This window comes from Eubalaena glacialis, chromosome 6, assembly GCF_028564815.1.
Source record: "Eubalaena glacialis isolate mEubGla1 chromosome 6, mEubGla1.1.hap2.+ XY, whole genome shotgun sequence".
NCBI lineage: Eukaryota > Metazoa > Chordata > Mammalia > Artiodactyla > Balaenidae > Eubalaena > Eubalaena glacialis.
Window position 1 is genome coordinate 5,474,748 of NC_083721.1, and position 23,369 is coordinate 5,498,116.

The following is a 23,369-nucleotide window of genomic DNA, read 5'->3' on the forward strand; positions in this document are numbered from 1 at the left end:
TTGCTAAGAGGAAACATCAGGGATGAGGGGCATTCTGGCTAAATTGACTTCACAGGAGTTTTGTAGAAGGCCGACGAGGATGATCAGAGATTACCTGGTGGTGACAGAGAGTGAGGACTTTGATCAGATATCAAAGGTGATAAGATATTGTGGGGATTCTGGCTAAACTGACTGAGCAGGATACTTGCTAAAGTGGGCTCTTAGGGGACATGCCCAAGGACATGGCCCAGTGGAGCTCCTAGGTCACTGGTCAGAGAGACACTGTGTCAGCCCCCAGGGTGGCTGTAACAAAGTCCCGCAGCCTGGGGGACCAACAACAGGAATGTGCTGTCTCACGTTTCTGGAGGCGAGAAGTCCAAGATCAAGGGGTGGGCAGGGTCGGTTCTCTCCAAGGGCTGTGAGCGAGAATCGGTCCCTGGCTTGTACATGGGCATCTTCTCCCTGTGTCTTCACACTGTCTTCCCTCCATGTGTGTCTCTGTGTCCACATCTCCCTTTTTTTACGAGGACACCAGACATGCTGGTCAGGGCTCACCCAAATGACCCCATTTTAACTTGATTTCCTCTGTAAAGATTCCGTCTCCAGATAAGGTCACATTCTGGCATGGTAGGGTTAGGGCTTCAACAAGTGGGTGTTGACTGAAAAAAAAATGCACAACGTGGGAGTTGTGGGTTAAGTTTTATTTGGGGCAAAATAAGGACTATAGCCCGGGAGACAGAATTTCAGATCGCTCTGAGAAACTGCTCCAAAGAGGAAGGGGGGAAGGTCGGTGTTACATAGATTTCAGTGAAGGGGGTGCGTGCCGTCAAGCACACGCGTTGGCAGAAGCTTCCTGCTTGTCATGAGGAACAGGTGTCACCATTAATGATTGTAGTGCTCTTCTAGATACGAGGAGATGCAAGAATCGGGCTCATAAAATCTTCTCCTAAAAATTTCTATCTATCTGAAGGCCTGTTCTACCAGTTTTTCCCAGAGCACAGAGTGCCTCATTCCTGATCTCCACCCTAAACTCCTTTCAGTGGGTGCTGAAGGTCAGCGGCTGCAGCAGTTCATGATTCAGTCCTTGCAGAGGCAGACGGCAAGTGCCAATTTGTAGTTGGCATGGGTTTTGAGGGACACAGTTCAGCCCGCATCCCCGACTCCTGAAGAGCTGGGAAGAGAAAGTGGCAGGGCCCAGCGGGGTCCTGTGGGCTGGTGGGTCTGGAGGGGCGGGGAGAGAAGCTCCATCATTCTGTCACTAAACTTCCTGCTTTTCCAGTTCCAGGTCCCCCCGCGGGAGTCAAGGCGGCTGCGGCCTCAGCCTCCGTGGTCTTTGTGTCCTGGCTCCCCCCTCTCAAGCTGAATGGCATCATCCGAAAGTACACGGTGTTCTGCTCCCACCCCTACCCCACAGTAAGTTGGTAAATCACCCAGTGCCTTTCAAGCATCTTCCAGAAACGAGCCACGGGCGCTCACTTGAGACATTCTCCTTCCTTTGTTTCCCACCTCCTTGGGTTTTCCCAGTGGTTTTATTCTTCTCCCTGCTGTGTGCACATACAAAGCAAGGTCCTCATTTACCACCTCATTGGAAAATACACTTCTGAATCCTTCTAAGGGACACAGTTGTCCGGAATGATTGTTTATTGGGTGAGTTCCCACAAAAACTGCCAGCCGGCTTATCAAAATCAAAACCCAGAGGCCTTAATTGATCGTCAGTGGACACCACCTATTGATTTTGCTGTTGGGCTCATCCTTCAATGCACTTCATGCTTCACCTGCCTCCCTCGCACACCCCGACCCCTTCCTCCTTCCCTGCCCATCGCCCACTGAGACCCAGCAGCCGGAAAACCCTTGTTGTGCTAGAAATGAAGGACTTTAACAAGACTCTATGACCCTCACAAGTACAACAGTCAGCTTAATTCATTGTGAAGGAATTAAAAGTTAGGGTACTTAATATTTCAAAATATGGGATTTACTGTCATTAGTATTAACACCACTGAATGATACTTACAGAGTTAAAGTGTTTCTTAAACAGAAGAATGTGTGTATCCAAAGGGGAAATTTCAAAGAAAACCAGAAATGGTTCATGAAATTTATGATGTCTTCATAGAAATGTTTATGACATTTTCTGAGGTAGGCGCTATGTCCAATCCATCTTTCCGTCTCCCAGCTCCCGGCACAGAACATGACATGCATAGCCATTCACTGTTTGTGGAGTGAATACACAAATTAATTTTGGTTTTATTGTGGTAAAATATCAAAACATAAAAGTAGCATTTTTAAGTGTTCGATTCAGTGGCATTAAGTCCATTCACATTGTTGTGAGACCATCACCACCATCCATCTCCAGAACTCTTTTCATCTTGGAAAACTGAAACTCTGTCCCCATGAAACACTACCTCCCATTCTCCCTCCCCCATCCCCTGGCAACCACCCTTCTCCTTTCTGTCTCAGTGAATTTGACTATTCTAGGAATCTCATAGATATCACCGGAATAAGACAGTGTTATCTTTCTGTGCCTGGCTTATTTCACTGAGCATAATATGTTCAGGGTGCATCTATGTTGTAGCATGTGTCTGAATTTCCTTCCTTTTTAAGGTTGAATAACATTCCTGAACTAATTTAGTAATTACTTTTTAATTAAAATGACATGCTTTCCCAAGTCTAGAGTCTGTAGGGGACCCAGAGGCCCAGTGGCACCACAGACACTGAGGATGATTAACGGTGGGGAGACAGGGGGAGAGCAGTAGTGTGGCATACAGATGGGCCTCCATCTCTGAAAAATATCAAGTTGTATGTTCTGCTGTTGATATGTCAACAGCAGCACCTCTGGAGCTGAAGTAAAGACTTAGAGGTAATATGCTTAGATATGGGTTTCAGAACTTGTGTGAGTTCCTTACCTGGTTTCAAACATGCTGTTAACTCTCACCTGCTGAAGCCTACCATCAGATACCACTGTCAAAGTCCAGAGATGCAGAGCAGTGTAGGGGACACGGTGGGTGGCCCTCTACTCAGAGGCCATTCACTGAGGACCCCGTGCAGGTTCTATTCCTCTGAGCATCAGCCCTGACATACCACCACATTCACCAAAGAGAGACAAAATTATTGCCGAAAGTGTGCCCATATTTCACTAGAATGTGAAGGGCTTCTTTATTTTTACTCATTCCTTCATTTCTTGATTTGCTGTAGGACTCCCAATTGCTCTTTTGACTCCAGCAAGCTAGAGAGGGCCAGCAGGGAACAGGGGACACAGGCAGCTTACCCTCATTCTGTCTTCCCAGTCGGCTCTTCATCGCTAAACTAAAAGCCCCAGCCTGGCTTATTTGGAATTAGTCCTGAGTGGCTGAGGCTTAGATGAGCGAGCCCGCGTTTGTGGATCGTGGGCGCCATATTACTCTCCATCCTCCCAGCCTACGAATTAAGTCCTATAAAAAAGGAGGAGTTACTATCCTGAACACAGTATCCATCGAACACTCTGTAGGATGGACTATAAATGATTTCCCAAGGGATTTCCAGTCTCTCCCTGCATAGAATAATGGGATTCAACTATCCAGGACCTTCTCCACAAGAGCCTTGCAAAAAATACCTTAGCGAGATCAAGCTAACCAGAAAAGGTGGGAAATAACTGAATTTCTCCCCTCCTTGATGTCTTACAACCACTAGCAGGTGTTTCTGTGCGGTCTTTAACCATATTAAAAAAACATTGTAAATCTAGAAATATGATTATCACAAGGTGCCTGTGGTCTCCCGGGAAGTACCACTTATTAAGCTTTGCAGAGAGGACCCAGAACTCCAGAGCTGTCCTCAATAACATGAAGTGAACCAGAATCAGTTTTCTTCCATCTCTAGAACCACATTGCTATTCATCTATTTCAAATATCATTTAAGACCACAAGGCCTATTTTTAATAGACTTTATTTTTTAGAGCAGTTTTAGGTTGACAGAAAAATTGAGCGTGAGGTACAGAGACTTCTCATATGATACCTATTTTTAAAATAAAATAATACCATTACAAGTAAAGATGAGAGAGAACTAATACACGTGTCTTCAGAGGTGAAGACTTAAAAAATTCCATCTACTATTCTGTTTTTTTCCCGTGGAATGAGTAAGGAACTATAAATTACTGGAAAGGGGGAATTTTTCCCATCTTTAGTGTCTGCGATTTAATTTTAAGTCAGAAAACGATGCTATCAAATTTTCTGAGGCTTTTACTTTTCTGCCAATGTATCAAAAGAAACACCAGAGGGCAGTCCTAGTTCTGTGTATTTTTCCTGCTCGTGTATCTGAATTTTTTTTCCTTTGAAATGACTTCATAGTCGAATGTAGAACATGGGAAGATAAATTAGGACACAGCATACTCTGTAATTTAATCTTCTTTATAAGAGTCCCTCGGCTAACCTTGCTGATGTAAATTTTCTCTCAAGATCCTCAATTCATGCCCGTTCCTTGTGAAAGGGCCTTATTAAAAGACACAGGCTCTTTTCTCTAATATGTGCAATGCATTGTCTGATTATAGGCATTTGTTTCACGGTGTTCTCTCAGGTCAGCTTAGTAAAAGGCGTCAGAATGTGAAACTTTGTATGTTGCCAGACAAGAAACTGGAAATTTGTCTCAAGGCTGGTTGTCTAAAACTGGTGCTTGGTAAACATTAATCTCACCGTGAGGGACCAGCTAATGCAAAGAGACATCAACCTTTCCAATCAGAGCAAAACCTCAAATCCGTTTGATTAAGGAATTCATCATATAATTTTTGGACCATGGCTATTACTTCTAGTATATAATGGTTTGGATGATCAATTCATACACTATGAGAAGCAATGGAAATGCAAAGTAATGCGCTAGCCTTGTAAGGTCCCAGGTAGAAAGTAGCTAACCTGGATTTCCTCTCTCACGACCCTCGCTACTTAAAAGCAGACTGTAAAAAATGTTATATATTACATAAGCACTAGGAGGTAGGAATTGTCTGTTTTGCAAGGCTAAGCTGATGGACATAGAAATGTGAAATTAGATAGCACAAACTTCTCATTAATGAAGAATAAAAATCAAAAGGTCTAAAAAATTGTATCAGTGAGCTATGATCCACCTCAGTTATTCCAGTTTCAGAAGATAATGTTAGCCAGTTCCTGCACAAAGTAGAGTTCAGTAGATGCTGCTGAATGAGCAAATGAGACTCATAGCAACTAACTCTGCACAGTGGAGCCCACAACTCAGAATTAAGCAAGTCTTCTAGGAAGCAAAGAAAGTAGCCTCTACCAGGTCCAGACAACATTCAAGCCAAGGTAGCAGGTGTGTGTTTGCCTCCCAACCCTCCCTAGACTGCATTTCCTAAAGCTATAGTGGGGCTGAGGACAAGACAGAATGGCTTTAGAGAACCACAAATATTCAGGAATCTCAAGTCAAAAAACTGGTGCAATAACAGAATCAGGGAAGTAGTATCTAATGTGACCACCTGAATTTATAATGATTCTCATCATAATATCGATTGTTCCTCTCTCAGAAGTCACCATGGACCTCCTGGTTGTAAAATTCCATTGCCTCTTAGGAAGAAGTAATGCTCTTCCTATTTTAAGTTGTAGCATCACAAGCTATTATATAGTTATTTGCTTTTAAATTTGTTTTTCTTACCATCCATTATCCGTTTATTCTTTCTCTTTTGTTCTCCCTCTCCCTCAACACCCCACCCTTAAAGGTAGGCATTTTTCAATACTCGACCTTCTTTTCATATTCTTTACTATCTTCCTGAATAATTGAATCTATTCTCGTAATTTAACTATCATCTGAAGTTAAGGGGTTCAAAATGTTTATCTCTAACCCTGACAATCTTAGAGAACCAATCCGTCCTATATTGTCAACTTCCTACCATCCATGTCTTCTTGGAGACCCCACCACATCCAACATGTCCAGAACCAAATTCATTCTTGCCCCTCTTCTCTTCCTGTTTCTCAACTAAGCTAGTCATTACCTTTGACTAAGCTAATGATTACCTTTGACAAAGCTAAGCCTTAGATTACCTTTGACTCCTGTTCTCCCTTTCCACTCATTATCTGATTGGTTTCCAAATCATTTCTTCATTTACGCAGCAAATCTCTGTAGAGGGCTACCCTGTGCCAAGGGCTGAGCCAGAGTCTGAGGTGTATCAGTCAGGAGAAGCTGAGTTATGCTATGTAACAAACATGCCTAAAAATCTCAGTGATCTCCACCAATAACAGCTTTATTTTTCTTTCACATTCATGTTCATTGTGAGTTGGTGGTAGTTCTGATCCATGTTATCTTCACTCCAGGAAGGACCCATGTGGGTTTTATGGCAGAGGGAAAGAAATCTCTGGAGGGTCTGACATAGGCATTAAATGCTCCAGCACAAATCAGTGGCCAGAATCCATCACATAGCCTCACTCAACCACAAGGGAACCAGGAATACAATCCAAACACATACCCAGAAGACAGGCAAAGCAGAATGTTTGGAGGACAACTCTAATATAACCATGGGACTGCAATGACAAAGGATAGATTGTCTTTCTTTGAGAAGTTCCTAGTTCTAGGGAGGGCAGAAAATACTAGAGATGGTCACTGCTCTGTGTGGTGTGGCAAACGACACAACAGTGGCATGGACAGCACTGGATGACATAGGAGTCAGGTAGGAGGGTGTTACTCAAATAATCAGGTCAGAGACTGTTACTTAGGACATATATACAGCCCTGGCTTGCAGGAGGGGAAGAATTGTACCTGAGGAGAGGGTTTTATGACCAAGGGAAATAGCACCTACAAAGTGACATTGTGTCATGAAGAGTCTCTCTCCACAACATCTTTCTAATCCTCTCCCTTCCTTTCACTCCCACCACCATTGCCTTGGTTCAAGTCCTTGCTTGGGAAACCAAACTAGGGCAGAAGCCTTTGCACTACCCATATCCATTCCCTTCCACTGTCCGCATCACTGTCATAATTATTCTTCCAAATTCTCTGTCCGATCATGTCATGCCCTTGTGCAAATTTCTTGGATAACTTCTCCCTTTTTACCTAAAAAAAGTTCAGAATTCTCAACATGACCTGTGCAGATTTCCATAACCCAGCTCCAATGGCTGTTCAGTCTCCTATTCTACTAACCTTCCTCCATCCAAAATCTAAGCCACACTGTGTCTCCTGTGTGTGTGTGTGCGCGTGCGTGTGTGTGTGTGTGTGTGTGTGTGTGTATTGTGTGTGTGTATTAGGTCCTCCTCTTCCTTGTCTTTTCCCTCTCATCCTCCCATGTAATAATGTTTATTCTTAAGGCTCAACTTAAATGTCACATTATTTATTCTAACATTTTTGAGCACTTGCCATATTCTAGCTGCTATGTGTTAAATGCTTTATGCTTATAGTTTCCAAACTTGTTTTTTCATGACTCACAATCGGAAATATATTTTATGATCACACTCCAGTACACACACACAGCAAAAGCCTTGTAAACAAAACTTCACTTACTACACATGATGCACTCTGATATTTTCTGTTATATTGGATTTTTTCTCTTCTTTTATTTTTTAAATGATTGCCAAGCCCACTAAATTGCTTCTATGGATGACATTTTTAAAAATACTGCTTTCATCAGTTAATTCTGATGATTACGTTATGCAAGAGGGGTTGTTTTTATTCTCTTCTCTGTACTGGTACTGACATGGAGACTGTGCAGCCTGCCCAGGACCACGCAGTTTAGCAAGGTAAAGACAGGGTCTGTAGCCCACAGGGGTCTGAGCTCAGGACCCAGGCTCTTCACCCTAACAGCCTACTGCCTTCCCCGGGGAAGCTGGCCCTATCTTGCCTCAGCATCCCCAGCACTGATTTTTAACCTCTCTTTGATGTAACCATAATCTCTTGCATCACTGTTGGAGGGGGGCATAGCTGAGCCCCCGCAGTGGCACGTCAGTTTCTTAAGTACAGGAACCACAGTTAGTTACTGTTATACCTTTGGAAACCCCGGTATTACGCTGACATAGTAGATGTTCAGCAAATGCTACGTTGAATTAAATTTTATGGATGACGGCTATGAGTCAACCAATAGAGGTTAAACTGTATAATGAAGTTTCTGCTTAATAAGGCAGGAAAAGTGTGTTATGTACTTTGGGATGCTTTCCATCCCCTAAGGATTTAGATTAAATGCCTGTGCTTTTGAATCACTGACATGGAAATCATTCTGCCACAGTTCCAGCTAAATGGACTTATTGCTGGACCTCTTTATTCTGTAATGGCAAAGCTGTAAATTATGGAGTTGCCAAAAGTCATCCAAAGAATACACAGTCATGTTTCACATACACATACGCAGTTAATCACATGTCAGCAGATCTTTTGGGGGCACCTCTGTGTGACAGGCATGCATTAGGCTCTCTGTGCTCTTGAGATTAACTGAGCTCTACTCTAGCACTCAGCATCTTATCATATGACTGGGAGAAAACTAGAAAAGTTTCCTTGAGACAGACCTACAGCTAAGCATATGAAAACCATCTCTGGTTTTATAAAATTTCTGGGGAATTATCAATATATTCTTGAGCTTCCTTAGAAATATCTCAGTATTTCATGGCCAGTTCTGATGAAATATGTTCTAAATCTGCTTTAAATTTTTTGTGCTGCAATTTACATATATTTATTAGACTCCAACTTTTGGGGGGAGTGAGGGGAAGTACATGCTATCTTTTATAATCTAGTTCTTTAAAAAGATGAAGAACAATAATCTAGTTCTTTATCCTCAATGAAGCAGCCAATAACTGCTCAATATTTCTGTTAAGTCCATATTTTAATTTTTTTTAAATCATCATCTGTGGTGCTTCAGTTTCATTGGGCATCAAGTGAAGCTGTCCAGTTGCTATAATAGGTCAAAATGCAGGTGACCCCTATGCTAAGGTTGGGAGAAAGCTTGGCCTTTAAAATCCTGAGCCCGATTTTGGACTTCATTGAACAAAGGGAAGCAGAAGCATTTACTCAAATGGAATTTCTGTACAGAAACAAGCCCTAAAAATCACTTTTCAAGCCCAGTCTCACAAGATCGCCTGCCCAATTTTGCAGATAAATTGCCAATACACATTCTAGCTTTGAACTGCCATTCATTCAGACTAGACAGCCGTGTAAACTTCTCTGCTGTTTCTTACTGCTTCCAAAATAGCCACAGATGAAAATGCCCTTTTGATCAACTAGCTTTTGGAGCTTTTGAAAGATTCCAGCTTTGAAAACATATCATCTTTTTGACTTGGTCTGATACAGACATGGGGTACTATTTAAGGAAATAAATGGCTTCAGATCTTTTTCAATTAAGAATTAAGAATGGCTATTTTTTTCCGAAAACTATATATTATACCTATATTACATTTATTACCTAGAACAGCCTTTCTCACAATTTCTTTCTTATATTGTGATAAGTTATGTAATGCTAAACCAGTTGTTTTGTGCAAAATTTGTTGAATAGCTGATAGCAATCAAGTTAAAATAATAAAGCATTTTTACAGAGAGATCATTTGTATGGCAGATGGTATGACAACGGGGAAAGGATAAAACAAAACTAGTAAATGGAGGTGGTTTTGTTTGAAAGAGAGTGGGAAATAAAAGGATCCTGTAATGTCAGTCTGTCTATCGGGACAATGCCCTGATTCTAAACAATAGCATGGAGAAACGTTTCTTTCATGTCTTTTCTGCATAACAACTTTAATTCACTTGCAAAACATTATAACAATAATTTTTATATTTGGGAGACCCAAAATTAAAATATTTTATGTTTGGAAGTCTTTTTTAAAAGTAGCCCATAGCCATTTATATAATAGCCGATAGAGTGATCTTGGTAAAGTACAGAGGAAACCACCAAAATTGACTAAGATAAAACAAGTAGCTTTAATATGCTATTATTTCTATGAGAGATGGCCATCTTAGTCTGTTCCGTTAGGAAGATCTTTGTGCTGCATTATCTTCTTCTAGAGATGAAAACAATGAAATAAAATGGAAATCAGATCCAAATGTATTATACCTAGAAATCTTAAATTGATCCAGCTGTTTATTCTTCATGTAATTGAGGCTATTTCTCTGCCACTAAACAGAAAGATTTTATATGCTCTGAAAGAGTCATTGCCCTATAATTAAAGGAGCTATCCTTTTGTTTATTCTGCTTTGGAGGTTTTTTTAATCACTGCTGTGAACATTCTATCTATGAAATCATAGCATTCAATTTTTTTTAAATAGGATGTTAATAATTAGATGTTAAAACTTTTTAAAGCACCATATTTCTTTGATAGAATTAGTGCTTCATTAAAAAGTTAATTGAAATTTTTTAAAGTGGAATTCTTTTTATATCCATCAGAAATGCTGAATAATTTGATCTGAGCAGCCTGCAACTCCATAGTCATCCTCCACACATTGTTTTCTGTTGTACTCAAATAAATTATAGGTCATTATTAAAGTCACTAGGACAACAGACATTTCCTCAGTCCATTCCAAAGAGTGGTTAGTGGGTCCTGACCCTGCAGCGTTCTAGCCTAGGATCCCTGGGGGATAAGTGGAGGGAGGAGGGTGAGGCAAGGCCCACTCAGAGAGCCTGAAGCATCCATGGGGGAGTGATGGTAAGAACATGCAAGATTATAATCCAAAGGGCACTCTAAGATTGACCCCATACTAGGACACAAAGCAAGCCTCAACATATTTAAGAGTATGGGAATTATTTCAAACATCTTTTCTGACCACACCTGCGTGTAACTAGAAATCAACCACAGAAAAGAAATGAGAAAAAAACTATTACGTGGAGACTAATCCAAAGGGCAATAATAATAAGGACCATAAGGGACATATAAACAAAGGGAAAATATAACACCTGATTGAGGGGTTAAAGAAGGCTTTACAAGCCTTTACAAGTTCATCTGTTCAGCTAAATAGTGTAAGAGATTTGAAAATGGATTCAGCCACTATTGGGTAAACATCCAGTTTTATAGAAATTACTAAAGAGCATTTAAAGTAGCTCATTGTGGCTAATTTTATCTTATTTACTGGTTAAAAAAGTATCTTAGACATGAAAGGAAAAATAATACACCAGCATCCCAAGACAAGAATAATTCTGGAGTGAGAGTAGGACTGGAAGATGCTGTTCCTAGCCTTTTCATGGGGTGATATTAAAGCACTAGGATAAGACTAACCTTCTAAGCAACCTTCACATCATTTCGAGGAGGATACTGTTGAGTTCCTCAGAAATGCATGACTCCACCCACCAGACCTAAAACCGTAACACAGAAAGGCAGAACACTGGAAATGTGAGCTCTCTGGCTTGGGTGTCAAAAGGTGAATATCGTTAGCTGTATTTTCCACTCTGGGTACAATTTTAGGGAGGCAAACATGTCAGAAGCCTTGTAAAAACTTGCTGTAAATATTCTTTTAAATCAAATGCATGAAGTTCCTATTTATTTTCCTAGGCATTTTACAAATGTGAATTCATGTCCTTGACTATGACAGGGATAGTTTTAGGAAGGGAATTCAAATGATTTTATTTCTAGATTTTGGTAGGAATTTGTCAGATGCCTTATTTTAATTATTCCTCCATTTGCCAAACCATGGTTATATCTCCTTCTTTGACGAGCAAACTTACCTTATAATCTATACAATGGAATTGAACTCAATAAGTGTCTATGAATTCAAACTCAGCAACTATTTATGAGCTTTTATTATTACTAGGCATGGTATTAAGAGCATCTGCACAGCCCAAAGGAGAGATCTGTAGTCCAGCGAGCTTGTATGGCTGGCCCCAGATGTCCTGTACCTGTTGTCAAGCCTCATCGTACACATATTTCTAATCACATCAGCCTCCACACTTCCAGTGCAATGGTGTTGGCATAATACCCCAACTACCTCCCAGAGCAAAAACCCATGAACATTCGATGTGAAGTACGATATTTGCAATAGTTCAATAGATAAACTACTTACACATTTTATAATTTAAGTGTGTGTCTTGAAAGAATACCAAAGTCTTCCCTCAAGAAAACTATGGACTGTCCCTGTTACGTGACACCAGCTAAAGAGAAGAACCCTGTTCTTCTTATTCAACAATCTCTGATGGACCAAGAAATACATAACTCGGCTGCCACTTGGAGGATTGCAACTGAGAGTGATTAATTAATAATCAATGTCAAGTTAACTCTGGATTCTGATAGAATCAGCATGTTTAAATAACTTTTAGATGAGAAAGAACAACCTTTTCTCAAACGGCTAACAGGAATTTATGATGGACACAGAATATTGGCCACCCCAGTACACAAATGCCCTGTCTGCTCCATCATGCTGGCACCGACCAGAATTAAAAATGAGCTGTGGGGCAGAATTTCCCATCAAGAACCAAGCGTACACAAGTCATATACCTGGCATCAGAGCTTTCTTAATGTTGATTGGTTTTGTATTCCCACAGGTCATGAAGTAACACAAGCCTTCCCTTAAAACAAAGGTTTAGCCCAATTATAGTAATCCATTCAAGATTAATTCATATTGTAGGAATCATAAAATCTTCTAGAATGGCTAATATCTCTGTCCTGACTCTGAAAATGATGAGACTAGAGAGTTAAAGATCTACCAGGAGAAAATTAAATATTTAGATACTTAAATATAGAGAACAGTGTCTTTCTCCCCCTCCCCATAAATTTCTCCTTTTGACAAATTTGATTCATTCATCCCTAAGAAACTACACTGGGAGTCTGTGTTTCCTTATGCTACCATTTCCTATCTTGTTGCCCTTAGAGTGTAGCTCTGCTTTGTTATTTTCTATTTTATTTTCCATTCTATCCCTCCATGCTCATTTAATGCTTCAAAGTCTTTGAAGGATCAGCCTAGCTGAAGTATCAGGAAAAATCCAGAAATAAAATCAATCCCTCTCACTGAGCATTCCCAGCATTTGGGAGGTAGTATCACATAATGGAATGCAGGTCGAAATTGACAAGTCAGCTCAAACATGATTCAATCCTTGTGTTGGAAAATCGGGTATCCAATAAAAAGAAAATTAAGGAAATGTAAGTATGATCAATGCTATTATACATCATATAAAATTTTAAGGAGAATGTTCCGTAAGGAAGTAATAGTCTTCCTCCCTCTTTCTCAGAACAAGCATATTTGGCTGAGCATTGAGAAGGGTTTAAACAAATAGATTTGCTTCACTGCCCTGAATGCGTTTCTGATTAACCTTTTTCCCATTTAGCTCTTTTTCTCTTATCTCTTGCCACCTCTTGAACTTGTTAGCAATGGTTGAATTATGCACCATCTATGGATAAGTAATGCTGTTTAAAACAAATATTATATAATTTTCAGTACCCCCCTCTATTGGAGACATCTCATACCTGCAGGCATCCCTCTGGAGACAGCCAGCCTTGCTCTCCCTTACAGCGTCCACGTGTGAGCATCCTTAACCAAGCACCTGCAAGTGACAGCTAGTCCTAGCACAGCCTTCTCTCCTTTTGTGAGCAGGGCCAGCCTTTAACCTTCTCAAATGTGACTCACCCATCTCTACGGTGAGTTCAAAGGCCCCTACCACCCATAGGTGGGAATGTACACAGACATCTCTCAACAAAAATATCCTATTCTTGACTCACCTTGTTATGGGACCCAGAGATAAGTGACGGTCAGAACATTAGAATCAGAAATCCCTGCATAGGTGGGCTCACATTTTTGTAAGGAAAGAAAGTACTGGCATCTTTGGGACTATTCTCACCTCTTAAGGACACTGCTAAAACTTCATGATAACAGGAAGAGTCACATTTAATATCCAGTTACATATATAACAAAGAAAACGAATCAACTCTTCAGTTATTTAAATTGTTCAGTCAATTTTCTGCTTGACCTGCTGCTGAGACCAAAAAAACGGTGCCCAATGTTATGGCAGTCATCAGGGGAGCATAGTGGCAGCACCAGTGCAACCAATTTTCCCAAATAACCAGTAGGAACCCCTGAATAGCTTGACTCTTATTTTCCATCCTAATCCTTAGAGAAAGGTCATTCCAACTGGGGGAAGCTTTTATAAATAAACCTCTTTTACTTCAACTTCTGGTTAATCTTCTATGTACATGGTGAAACAAATATTGCTGCATAAGAAATCATAGTTTTATCCTTGATTTTAGCTATGCTTCATGTCTCAGGTAAAAACTAAATAAATAAGGGCCAATTGTAGCTTATAGACAGGATAGTGATTGAGTTTTAACTAAGGACTCTGCACTCTTCATGGAAAATTTTGTAAATATGTTTTAAAGCTCTGTTGAATGTTCAGTAAGCACAATTGTTATAATTTGCACATCATAAGCTTTGTAAAATTAATTTGGCAACAACATTGCCTTCGAACATTACAGAACACAAGTACACATAGTCTTGGGATTATCTTCTTGGTTTTCCAGGAAACAAGTCAAATTCCCTCTGAACTTCTAGAGGAATTAATGTTCCCCATGATTTTCTATAGCGGAGTCAGGCTGGTGTGCATAAGGGGGTGAGGGGTTGGGTGGCTAAAGCGGGGCAGGTGGAGTACAAATGCACACATGCATCCTAGCACATATGCACATCTGAGCACTCTGTGCAAGAGTCCCATAGTCTCCCTTTAATCATCTGCACGAGGTATCTGTATGTTAAATATTTGACAATGGGAAATTCTCTGACATTATTTTTTATTGAGAGAGCATAGGTTTTATGACAATTAGGAGGTATAGTTAACATTTGTGTCCCCTGTTTAATTGCAGAGCTGGGACTGCAGCTTATGCAGCCTCGTGACCTACATAAGGTTTACTTTACAGCTCACAAGGGTAAAAGTAAGTTCTTCACGTGTTTGATTGCTTGCAATTGGCAGCATGGGGTGTGAGGAAGCAGCACTGGACTTGAATCAGAAGCCCTGAGCTTGAGTCTCTGCTCACCCTTGTCTGGCACAGTGACCTCAGTGAGTCACTTACTCTGGACTTTAGTTTCCCTACAGTATGGATAGGCTGAGAATTTTCCAAATCTTTAAGTTCTAGTTCCTTTTTGCTTACCAATTCCTTCTTCAATTTATGTCTCTCTTCTCAACTTGACTACGACTGTCAGGAGGAACCAACACTTTGTTAAGAAATCTCCTCTACTAAACATCCAATTTCATCACTTGCAGGTTCTACCTTCCACAGAATACTAGAACATGACCACAATTCAGCCAGGTTCTTTGCCACTTTGTAACAAGGATTGCCTTTTCTCCATTGTCCAGTAACATGTTCCTGATTTCCATCTGAGACCTCACTAAAATGGCCTTTACCATCCGCATTTCCACCAGCATTCTGCTCATTATTATTTGCGTATTCTCTAAGAAGACAGGCTTTTTCCTCAGCTCTCCTCTTTTCTTTCTGAGCTCTCACCAGAATCACCTTTGGCGAACACTTCATGGCAATCTCAGCTTGTTCTCTCATCAACCTCAAAACTCTTCCAGCCTCTACCCATTTCAAAGCCACTTCCACATTTTTAGGTATTTATTACAGCAGCACCCCGTTTCTCAGTACTAATTTCTGTGTTTGTCTGCCTGGACCGCTATTTTGTTATTAAGTTCATAGATGTTTAGGATTGCTGTGTCCTCTTGATGAATTGATCCCTTTATCATTATAAAATTACTTTCTTTATCACTGGTAATATTCTCTGCCCATAAATCTACTTTGTCTGATACTAATATAGCCATTGCAACTTTCTTTTGATTGTTGTTAGCCTGGGATAGATTTTCTGTCCTTTTATTTTTAACCTACTTGTATTTTTATATTTGAAAAGCATTTCTTGTTGGCAGCATATAGTTAGGTATTGCTTTTATATCCAGTCTCAAAATCTCTGCTTTTAATTAGGATTTTAGATCATTTACACTTAAAATAAGTGTAGGTATATCGACATAGGTTTAAATCTATAATCTTGCTACTTTTTTATCGTCCTGTTTCCTGTTTACTCCTTTTTAGACTTCTTTGGATCAACTGAATATTTTTTATAATTCTATTTTATTTTCTGTTGTCTCATTAGTTTTATTTTACTCTTATCTTGTAACTTTAGTGGTTTCTTTGGGATTAATGCATATCCCTTTTCATTCTACATTCAAGGGATATTATGCACTTCACGTACAGTTTGAGAGCCTTACAATACTATGCCTCCATTTTTTTTTCTGTTCCTAACATTTGTGCGATTGTTTTCATACATTTTACTTTTATATATTTTATGAACCCCACACTACATTTTTATTATCTTTTAATTATCAATTATCTTTTAATGAGATGTAAATAATAAAAAATCATATGTATTTATTTATGTTGTTACCATTTCTGGTATCTTACATTCCTTTGTGTAAGCTTATATTTCTACCTGGTATCATTTTTCTTCTGCCTGAAGAACTTTCTTTAACATTTCTTGTAGTGTGGCTCTGCTGATGATTAATTCTTTCAGCTTTTTCTATGTTTGAAAAAGTCTTTTTATCTCTTTCATTTTAAAATATATGTTTGTTGAATATAGAATTCTAGGTTGACTTTTTTCTTTCAAAACTTTAAAACTGTTGTTCCACTGTCTTCTTACTTGGTGTCTTAGTCAGCTTGGGCTGTTATAACAAAAATGCCATAGATTGGGTTGCTTATAAGCAACAGAGACTTATTTCTCACAGTTCTGGAGGCTAGAAATCTGAGATTATGGTGCCATCATGGTAGGTAAGAGCCCTCTTCCTGGTTGCAGATTTCTCATTGTATCCTTACATGGTAGAAGGGGGCAAGGGAGGTCTCTTGGGCCTCTTTTATAAGGGCACTGATCCCATGGGTGCCCTTCACCTCCCAAAGGCCACACCTTGGGACTGTGGTTTCAATATATGAATTTAGGGGGGACATTCAGACTATAGCACTTGGATTGTTTTTGACAAGAAGTCTGTGACATCTTTATTTTTGTGCCTGCATAATATGTCTTTTCTCTGGCTACTTTTAAGATTTTCTCCCTATCACTGGTTTTGAGCAATTTGATTATGATGTGCTTTGGTGTGGTTTTCTTCATATTTTTGCGGCTGGGTTTTACTGAGATTTTTGGCTTTCTGGGTTTATAGTTTTCATCAAATTTGGAAAAATTTCAGCCACTATTTCTTCAAATGTTTTTTCCATCCTGCCTCTTTTAGTGATTTCAATTACATGTACGTTAAGCTACTTGATGTTGTTCCATAGCTCACGAATGCTGTGTTAAATTTTGTATTCTCTTTTACCTCTGTGTTTCACCTATTAATATATCTTCAAGTTCACTAACCTTTTTTTATCCTGCAAGATCTCATCTGCTAATAATCTAATCCAGTGTATTTTTCATCTCACATATTGTAATTTCATCTCAAGTTTGACTTGGGTCTTTTTATATCGTTCATGTATCTATTTAGATTTTTTAATATCTGTAGTTATAATACAATTATAATAACAGTTTTAATGCCCTTGTCTGCTAAATCTAATATCTGTGTCAATTATGGGTCAATTTTGATTGATTAAATTTTATTTTCTTTATGAGTCCTTTTTTCTCATTTGTTTCTTTGCATTTCTGGAATTTTTTATAGCAGCTTTTTAAAAATGTATTTTATTGAAGTATAGTTGATTTAAAGTGTTGTGTTTGCTGGGTCATATGGTAGTACAGAGTGAAGTAAGCCAGAAAGAGAAAAACAAATACCGTATGCTAACATATATATGGAATCTAAAAAAAAAAAGGTTCTGAAGAACCTAGGGGCAGGGAGGAATAAAGACGCAGACATAGAGAATGGACTTGAGGACACGGGGAGGGGGAAGGGTGAGCTGGGGCGAAGTGAGAGAGTGGCATGCACATATATACACTACCAAATGTAAAATAGATAGCTAGTGGGAAGCAGCCGCATAGCACAGGGAGATCAGCTCGGTGCTTTGTGACCACCTAGAGGGGTGGGATAGGGAGGGTGGGAGGGAGACGCAAGAGAGAGGGGATATGGGGATATATGTATGCATACAGCTGATTCACTTTTTTATACAGGAGAAACTAACACAACAATGTAAAGCAATTATACTCCAATAAAGATGTTAAAAAAAACTGTGTTAATTTCTGCTGTACAGCAAAGTGATTCAATTATACATATATATATTTTTTTCATATTCTTTTCCATTATGGTTTATCACAGGATATTGAATATAGTTCCCTTGTTGTTTATCCATTCTATATACACTAGTTTGCATCTGCTAATCCCCAACTCCCAATCCATCCCTCCCCCACCCCCCTCTCCCTTGGCAACCACAAGTCTGTTCTCTATGTCTGTGAGTCTGTTTCTGTTTCGTAGATAAGTTCATATGTGTCATATTTTAGATTCCACATATAAGTGATATCAATCATATGGTATTTGTCTTTCTCTTTCTGACTTACTTCACTTAGTATGATAATCTCTAGGCCCATCCATTATAATAGATTTTTTGTTATAATTCACATACCATGAAATTCATGCTTTTAGAGTATACAATTCAGTGGATTTTAGAATATTCAGAGAGTTGTACAATCCCCATCATTATCTAATTTTAGAACATTCATAATCCCCCCCAGAAAAACCCATACCCAATAGCAATCCTACCCCGCCCCTGGCAACCACTAATCTACTTTCTGTCTCTATGGATTTGCCTATTCTGGACATTTCATACAAGGTAATCATAAATATATAGTTTCTTGTGATTGGCTTCTTTCACTTAGTATAATGTTTTCAAGATTCATCCAAGTTAAGCATGTATTGGTACTTCATTTTTTCTATTGTTGAATAATCCTCCATTGTACAGATGCAACACATTTTATCTGTTCACAAGTTGCTAGATAGTTGAGTTATTCATATCTAGAAAACTTTTATTGAATGCCAAACATTGTGACTTTTACCTTATAGGGTACTGGATATTTTTATTCCTGTAAATTTTTTTGACTTTTATTCTTAGATGCAGTTCAGTTCCTTGGTGACAATTTGATCTTTATGAATCTTGCGTTTAATATTTGTTAGGCAATACCAGTATGGTGTTCAATCTAGGGCTAATTATTCCCCACCACCAAGGTAAGACCCTTAGGCACTATGTCCAATGGTCCATGGATCTTGAGGGCTTCCAGTCTGGCTGGTGGGAGCAGGCACTATTCCCAGCCCTGCGTGAAAGCTCAGCACTGGGGCCTCCAATCCTTTCAGGTGGTTCTTTCCCTGGCCTCAGATACTTTCTCCACATGCACACATCTGCTCAGCTGAAGACCCAAGTGGGACCCTCTTCAGATTCTCCATGTAGCTGTCTTCCCGGTGCTCTGTCTTGTGGACTCCAGCCCCCTTCCAGGCTCTCAGCTCTGTCTCCTTGACTCAGGGAGGCTGCTGGACTCTTCCTGGGTTCCCTTCTCTGTGCCATGGCCTGGCAACTCTCACAAAAATGTAGCAACCCTGCAACTGTTGGCCTCACCTCATTTATTTCCCATATTTCAGGGAAATGGTCACTGTCCTTCATTGCCTGATGCGCAATGCCTTTGAAACTGTTTCCTATATTTTGTGTGTTCTTTGGTTGTCTCAGGTAGAATGGCCCATCTGGTTCTTGTTATTCCATCCCAGCGGAAGACAGACGTGCCGTGACCCATAATGTAAAGGGTTAAATTACTCACCTGTGGCTGTCATAGCTGCTGCGTAGACAAATTCAGAGAGGTGGCTTTTGTTTCTTATAACAGATAATGTGTTAATAAGCATTCCTTTAGGAGATCCATTTGTGCCATTGGCCTCCTTGAATGTGGGAACATTTATGTCTCCTCTCACAGGTGATCAGCGAGTTTGAAGCCTCTCCTGACTCATTTTCCTACAGAATTCCTAACCTGAGTCGGAATCGGCAGTACAGCGTCTGGGTGGTGGCCGTGACCTCAGCCGGGAGAGGCAACAGCAGTGAAATCATCACAGTGGAGCCAGTAGCTAAAGGTATGCCACCCATTATGGTAAGGGCCTCATTGCCTCCGACTATTCGACTGGTTTTAAGTCTCTATTCTCTCTGAAATAAAGCTTAAAATGCCCTAAAGATCAAGTAAACCAGAATACCATGTGTTATCACATTTCAGCCCAAGAAATAGATTTGCTGCTAGCTGGCACTGGGCTTTTGTGCAAATCAGGAAAGCATCCTCCTAAGGATGAGTGGCTTTACAACTTCCAGTGCCTTGGGGGAAATTAGGAAAAAGAGCCCCCATTCACCCCTTTGGGTAGGTGAAAATCACTGCATAACAGCTTCCCAAGCAAGTTCGAGTATCTTCAAAATCAGGTCTCGTGCTTCTGAAAGAGAAATGTCTATTTTTTGGTCTATGGAATTTAGAACCTTACAAATATAAGAACATCATTAGTTCTTCTTCTCTTGATGGAATGCTGTATACAAAGACCATAAGTAACAAAAGAAAGTTTGTTTTAGGAAGAAAAAGTTCCTAAAAGTGAATATAATATCTTCACGTTGAGATGTTAAATCTGGCCCTAAAAAGCACGTATAGACACAGAATTATTCTACTTATTCTACTTCTGGTAATTGCTACCATGCGGTTGTTAGAGTACCCCTAAATTAGCACTTGTCAGGAATAAATGCATTTACCTCACAATTCCAGGCCAGCAGGAGTTGCCCCGGGTTTGGGAATACGCCACATTGGCAGCTCATTACTCATAAGGCTTCTAGGCGCCTGAAAGAGAAAATAAACATTCCAAGATTCCAGTTTTCCCTCTAAGAGTGCTTGATGACATGCTGGTAATGTGACAGCTAAGAAAGAGGCAGAACAAAGTAGTGAAGGAAAAAGAGAGTGGTGTCACATTTTGAACGTAAGTTCAAATAGAAAATAAGTGTATTGTTGGTAAGGAATATACACGGTGGATTTTTTTTGTCTGTTGTACTCTTTGATCATAATATCCAGCTACCCCCAACGTACACTTTCTAACATTTAGAAAACAGTGATTATCAAAGGGCATCAGGACTGTGGGATTTAAAAAAAAGAACTGCAACATAAGATGTCGGGTTAGAGATAGCCTCACCTCTTCTGTACTCTTGTTCATTCAATGTTACATCTCCAGACCCAGCCAGGAATGGCTTGGCTAAGGTAGAGGACGTGCCATACTCAGAGGGGAACCAACTGGAAAGTGGCTACTTCCACGGGAATAGGACTTGTCTGGGGAGATTAAGTGTCATTTAATAAATCATTTTGAGTGCTTATTGTATGTCAGGCATTATGCTAGCAATACAGGGGTGATTTTGTCAAGGGAGCCTGACTGCTGTAGCAGAATAGCCTGTAAATGTCAGTGGCTTAACCTGATAACCCAGACCAAAACAGATGTTTCTGGACCGGGTGGCTTTCCTGGGTGGCTCATTCCACATGGTGACTCAGGGATCCTGGCCTCTTCCATCTTGTGATTTGAGATCCTGGGTCCTTTATTTCCAGCCATGTAGATGGAGAAAAAGAGCATGGAGTCTCATAAAGAAGGTTTTCACGGGCCAGATGTGGAAGTGTTTCCTTTATTTTTACCCATATTCCATTGTATAGAATGAAACATGGGTCACACCTAATTTCAAAGCAGAGCTTGGAGATGAAGCCAGGCTGAATGTCCAGAATGAAAAGGAAACAGGGTGTGGTGAGCACACAGGAGTCTCTTCTAAGGATTATATACAACACACGTGTTTACTCTCTGCCCTCGTGGAGCTCAAAATTGGGTGGGGGCACAGTAAACAAAGCATCACAAATATACATGTATAATTGCAAACGTCAATAAATGCTTTAGAGAACCCACTTTAGAACAGACCCCACTTAGAGCCTTGGCCACACAAAGATAAGTAAATGCAGTTACATGACAAGGGAAGAAGATGCGTCCCAGTGTTCGAAGGCCTGCAGCCTAGGAAGAGTTACGTGTGTTGGAGGTCTGGATGCTGGGCCCATGGGTCTGGGGAGGGGGGAATGGTCTCAGGAGAGCCGGGGGGAAGGCAAAGGCTTGGCCAGGCTGGGCATTCAAGGCTGTGTTAAGGATTTCAGATTCTACTCTAAGCAAAATGGAAAGACACTGTGGAGTCTTAACCAGAGGAGGGACATGATCCTATCTTTGTGTGGGCATGTGTATTAAGATTTCTTTTTAGAACAGCTTTAGGTTTATGGAGAAATTGTGATGCTAGTAAATAGAGTTGTGCACTTCATGTCAGGTTTCCCCATCATTGACATCTTACATCAGTAGGTGTACTCGTGACACCTAATGGCAGGTGTGTTTGAAGACCATGCTGATGTCTATATCCTGAGTGGATCACAGGGAGGTAAAGGTGGGAAACACAGGAGACCAGACAGGAGCCCGAGCAGTCAGGCAGCGTGGCCTGGGCTAGCGTGGTAGCAGAGGGGCCTGAAGGGTGTGTCCTGGGTGTAGAAGTGATGGGACTCAGTGGACGATATGCAGGGGACAGGGGGAGAGCAAGAATGAACAAGCAAATCTAGCGCGCATTGTTGTAGGTGGTGGTGTCATGTGCTGGAGAGGATGACCATGGAGGAAGGGGTTTGTGAGGCAGCTGAAAGGATATGGGGACATTTTGGACACATTCAATCTGATGTGACTGAGAGCCATCCACTTGGAGATTCTGTGCCGTTGGGGCGCGTCCTGACTCTTAAGAGACATCTGGCAGGAGGCAGAGAAGGAGCGGGGTTGGCACCCAGGCACCCCTCACACCTGGGCTGGGGAGAGCCCACCTGGACCACAGAGGGAGGCGGAGGGTCAGGTCCAGGGGTAGCTGGAAGCATGTCAGCTTGCACTGGGGAGGGAGAGGCCTGGGAGCTGTCAAAGAAAAGGGTGTCAGGCCAGACAGGCAGGGGCAGGACCAGGAGGGCAACGTCGGGAATTCAACAGAGATGCTTTGAGAGGGAGGGATGCTGGGCTGTGGCAGCTGCTGCCGGGAGACCAAGGGAAGCAAGACTGGCAGTGCCCTTGGGTTTGGCCATGCAGGGGACCTCAGGGACCTTCCAGAGAGCAGCTGCGGTGGGGAGGGAGGACCGGGTGACGGGAGAAAGTGAGTGGGAGGTGGGGAAGCAGAGGGACTGAGCAGAACATTCTCTAAACGTACATCACCAGGAAGAAGTGACAAGAAAGAGAAGCTGGAGCGAGGGCAGGGTCTCACCCCAGGCAAGGCTCTGGTTTCTGAGGTTTACCGTGTCAGCTGCAGAGCACGCCGTGTGGCCATGGGAAGACTCCGAGGACAGGGAGAGGTGGGTAAGACAAGCTAAGGAGCCGACGGCCGCAGGGTGAGGTTTGGAGAAGGAAACACAAGCGGGTTTAGAGATTCAGGGGCAGGAGATGCAGAGCTCCCAGCTGCGGTCTTCCAGTTTCTCTATCAAGTAAGTATCAGGAAGTTTGGGACTGTGAAGGAAGGACCAGAAGTTTGAGAAAAGAAGGGACAACAGGAAGTCATCATTGCAGA

General features: G+C 41.0%; 1 protein-coding gene across 1 annotated transcript in view; it reads left to right on the plus strand.

Annotated features, from left to right (window-relative positions):
• The window catches only part of DSCAM (DS cell adhesion molecule), a 741,375-nt gene that overhangs the window by 655,133 nt on the left and 62,873 nt on the right, over positions 1-23,369 (plus strand). Inside the window, exons 22-23 of the mRNA XM_061192687.1 lie at positions 1,259-1,392; positions 19,723-19,876. Coding sequence (XP_061048670.1) covers positions 1,259-1,392; positions 19,723-19,876 — 288 coding nt within the window. The remainder of the gene's footprint in view (positions 1-1,258; positions 1,393-19,722; positions 19,877-23,369) is intronic.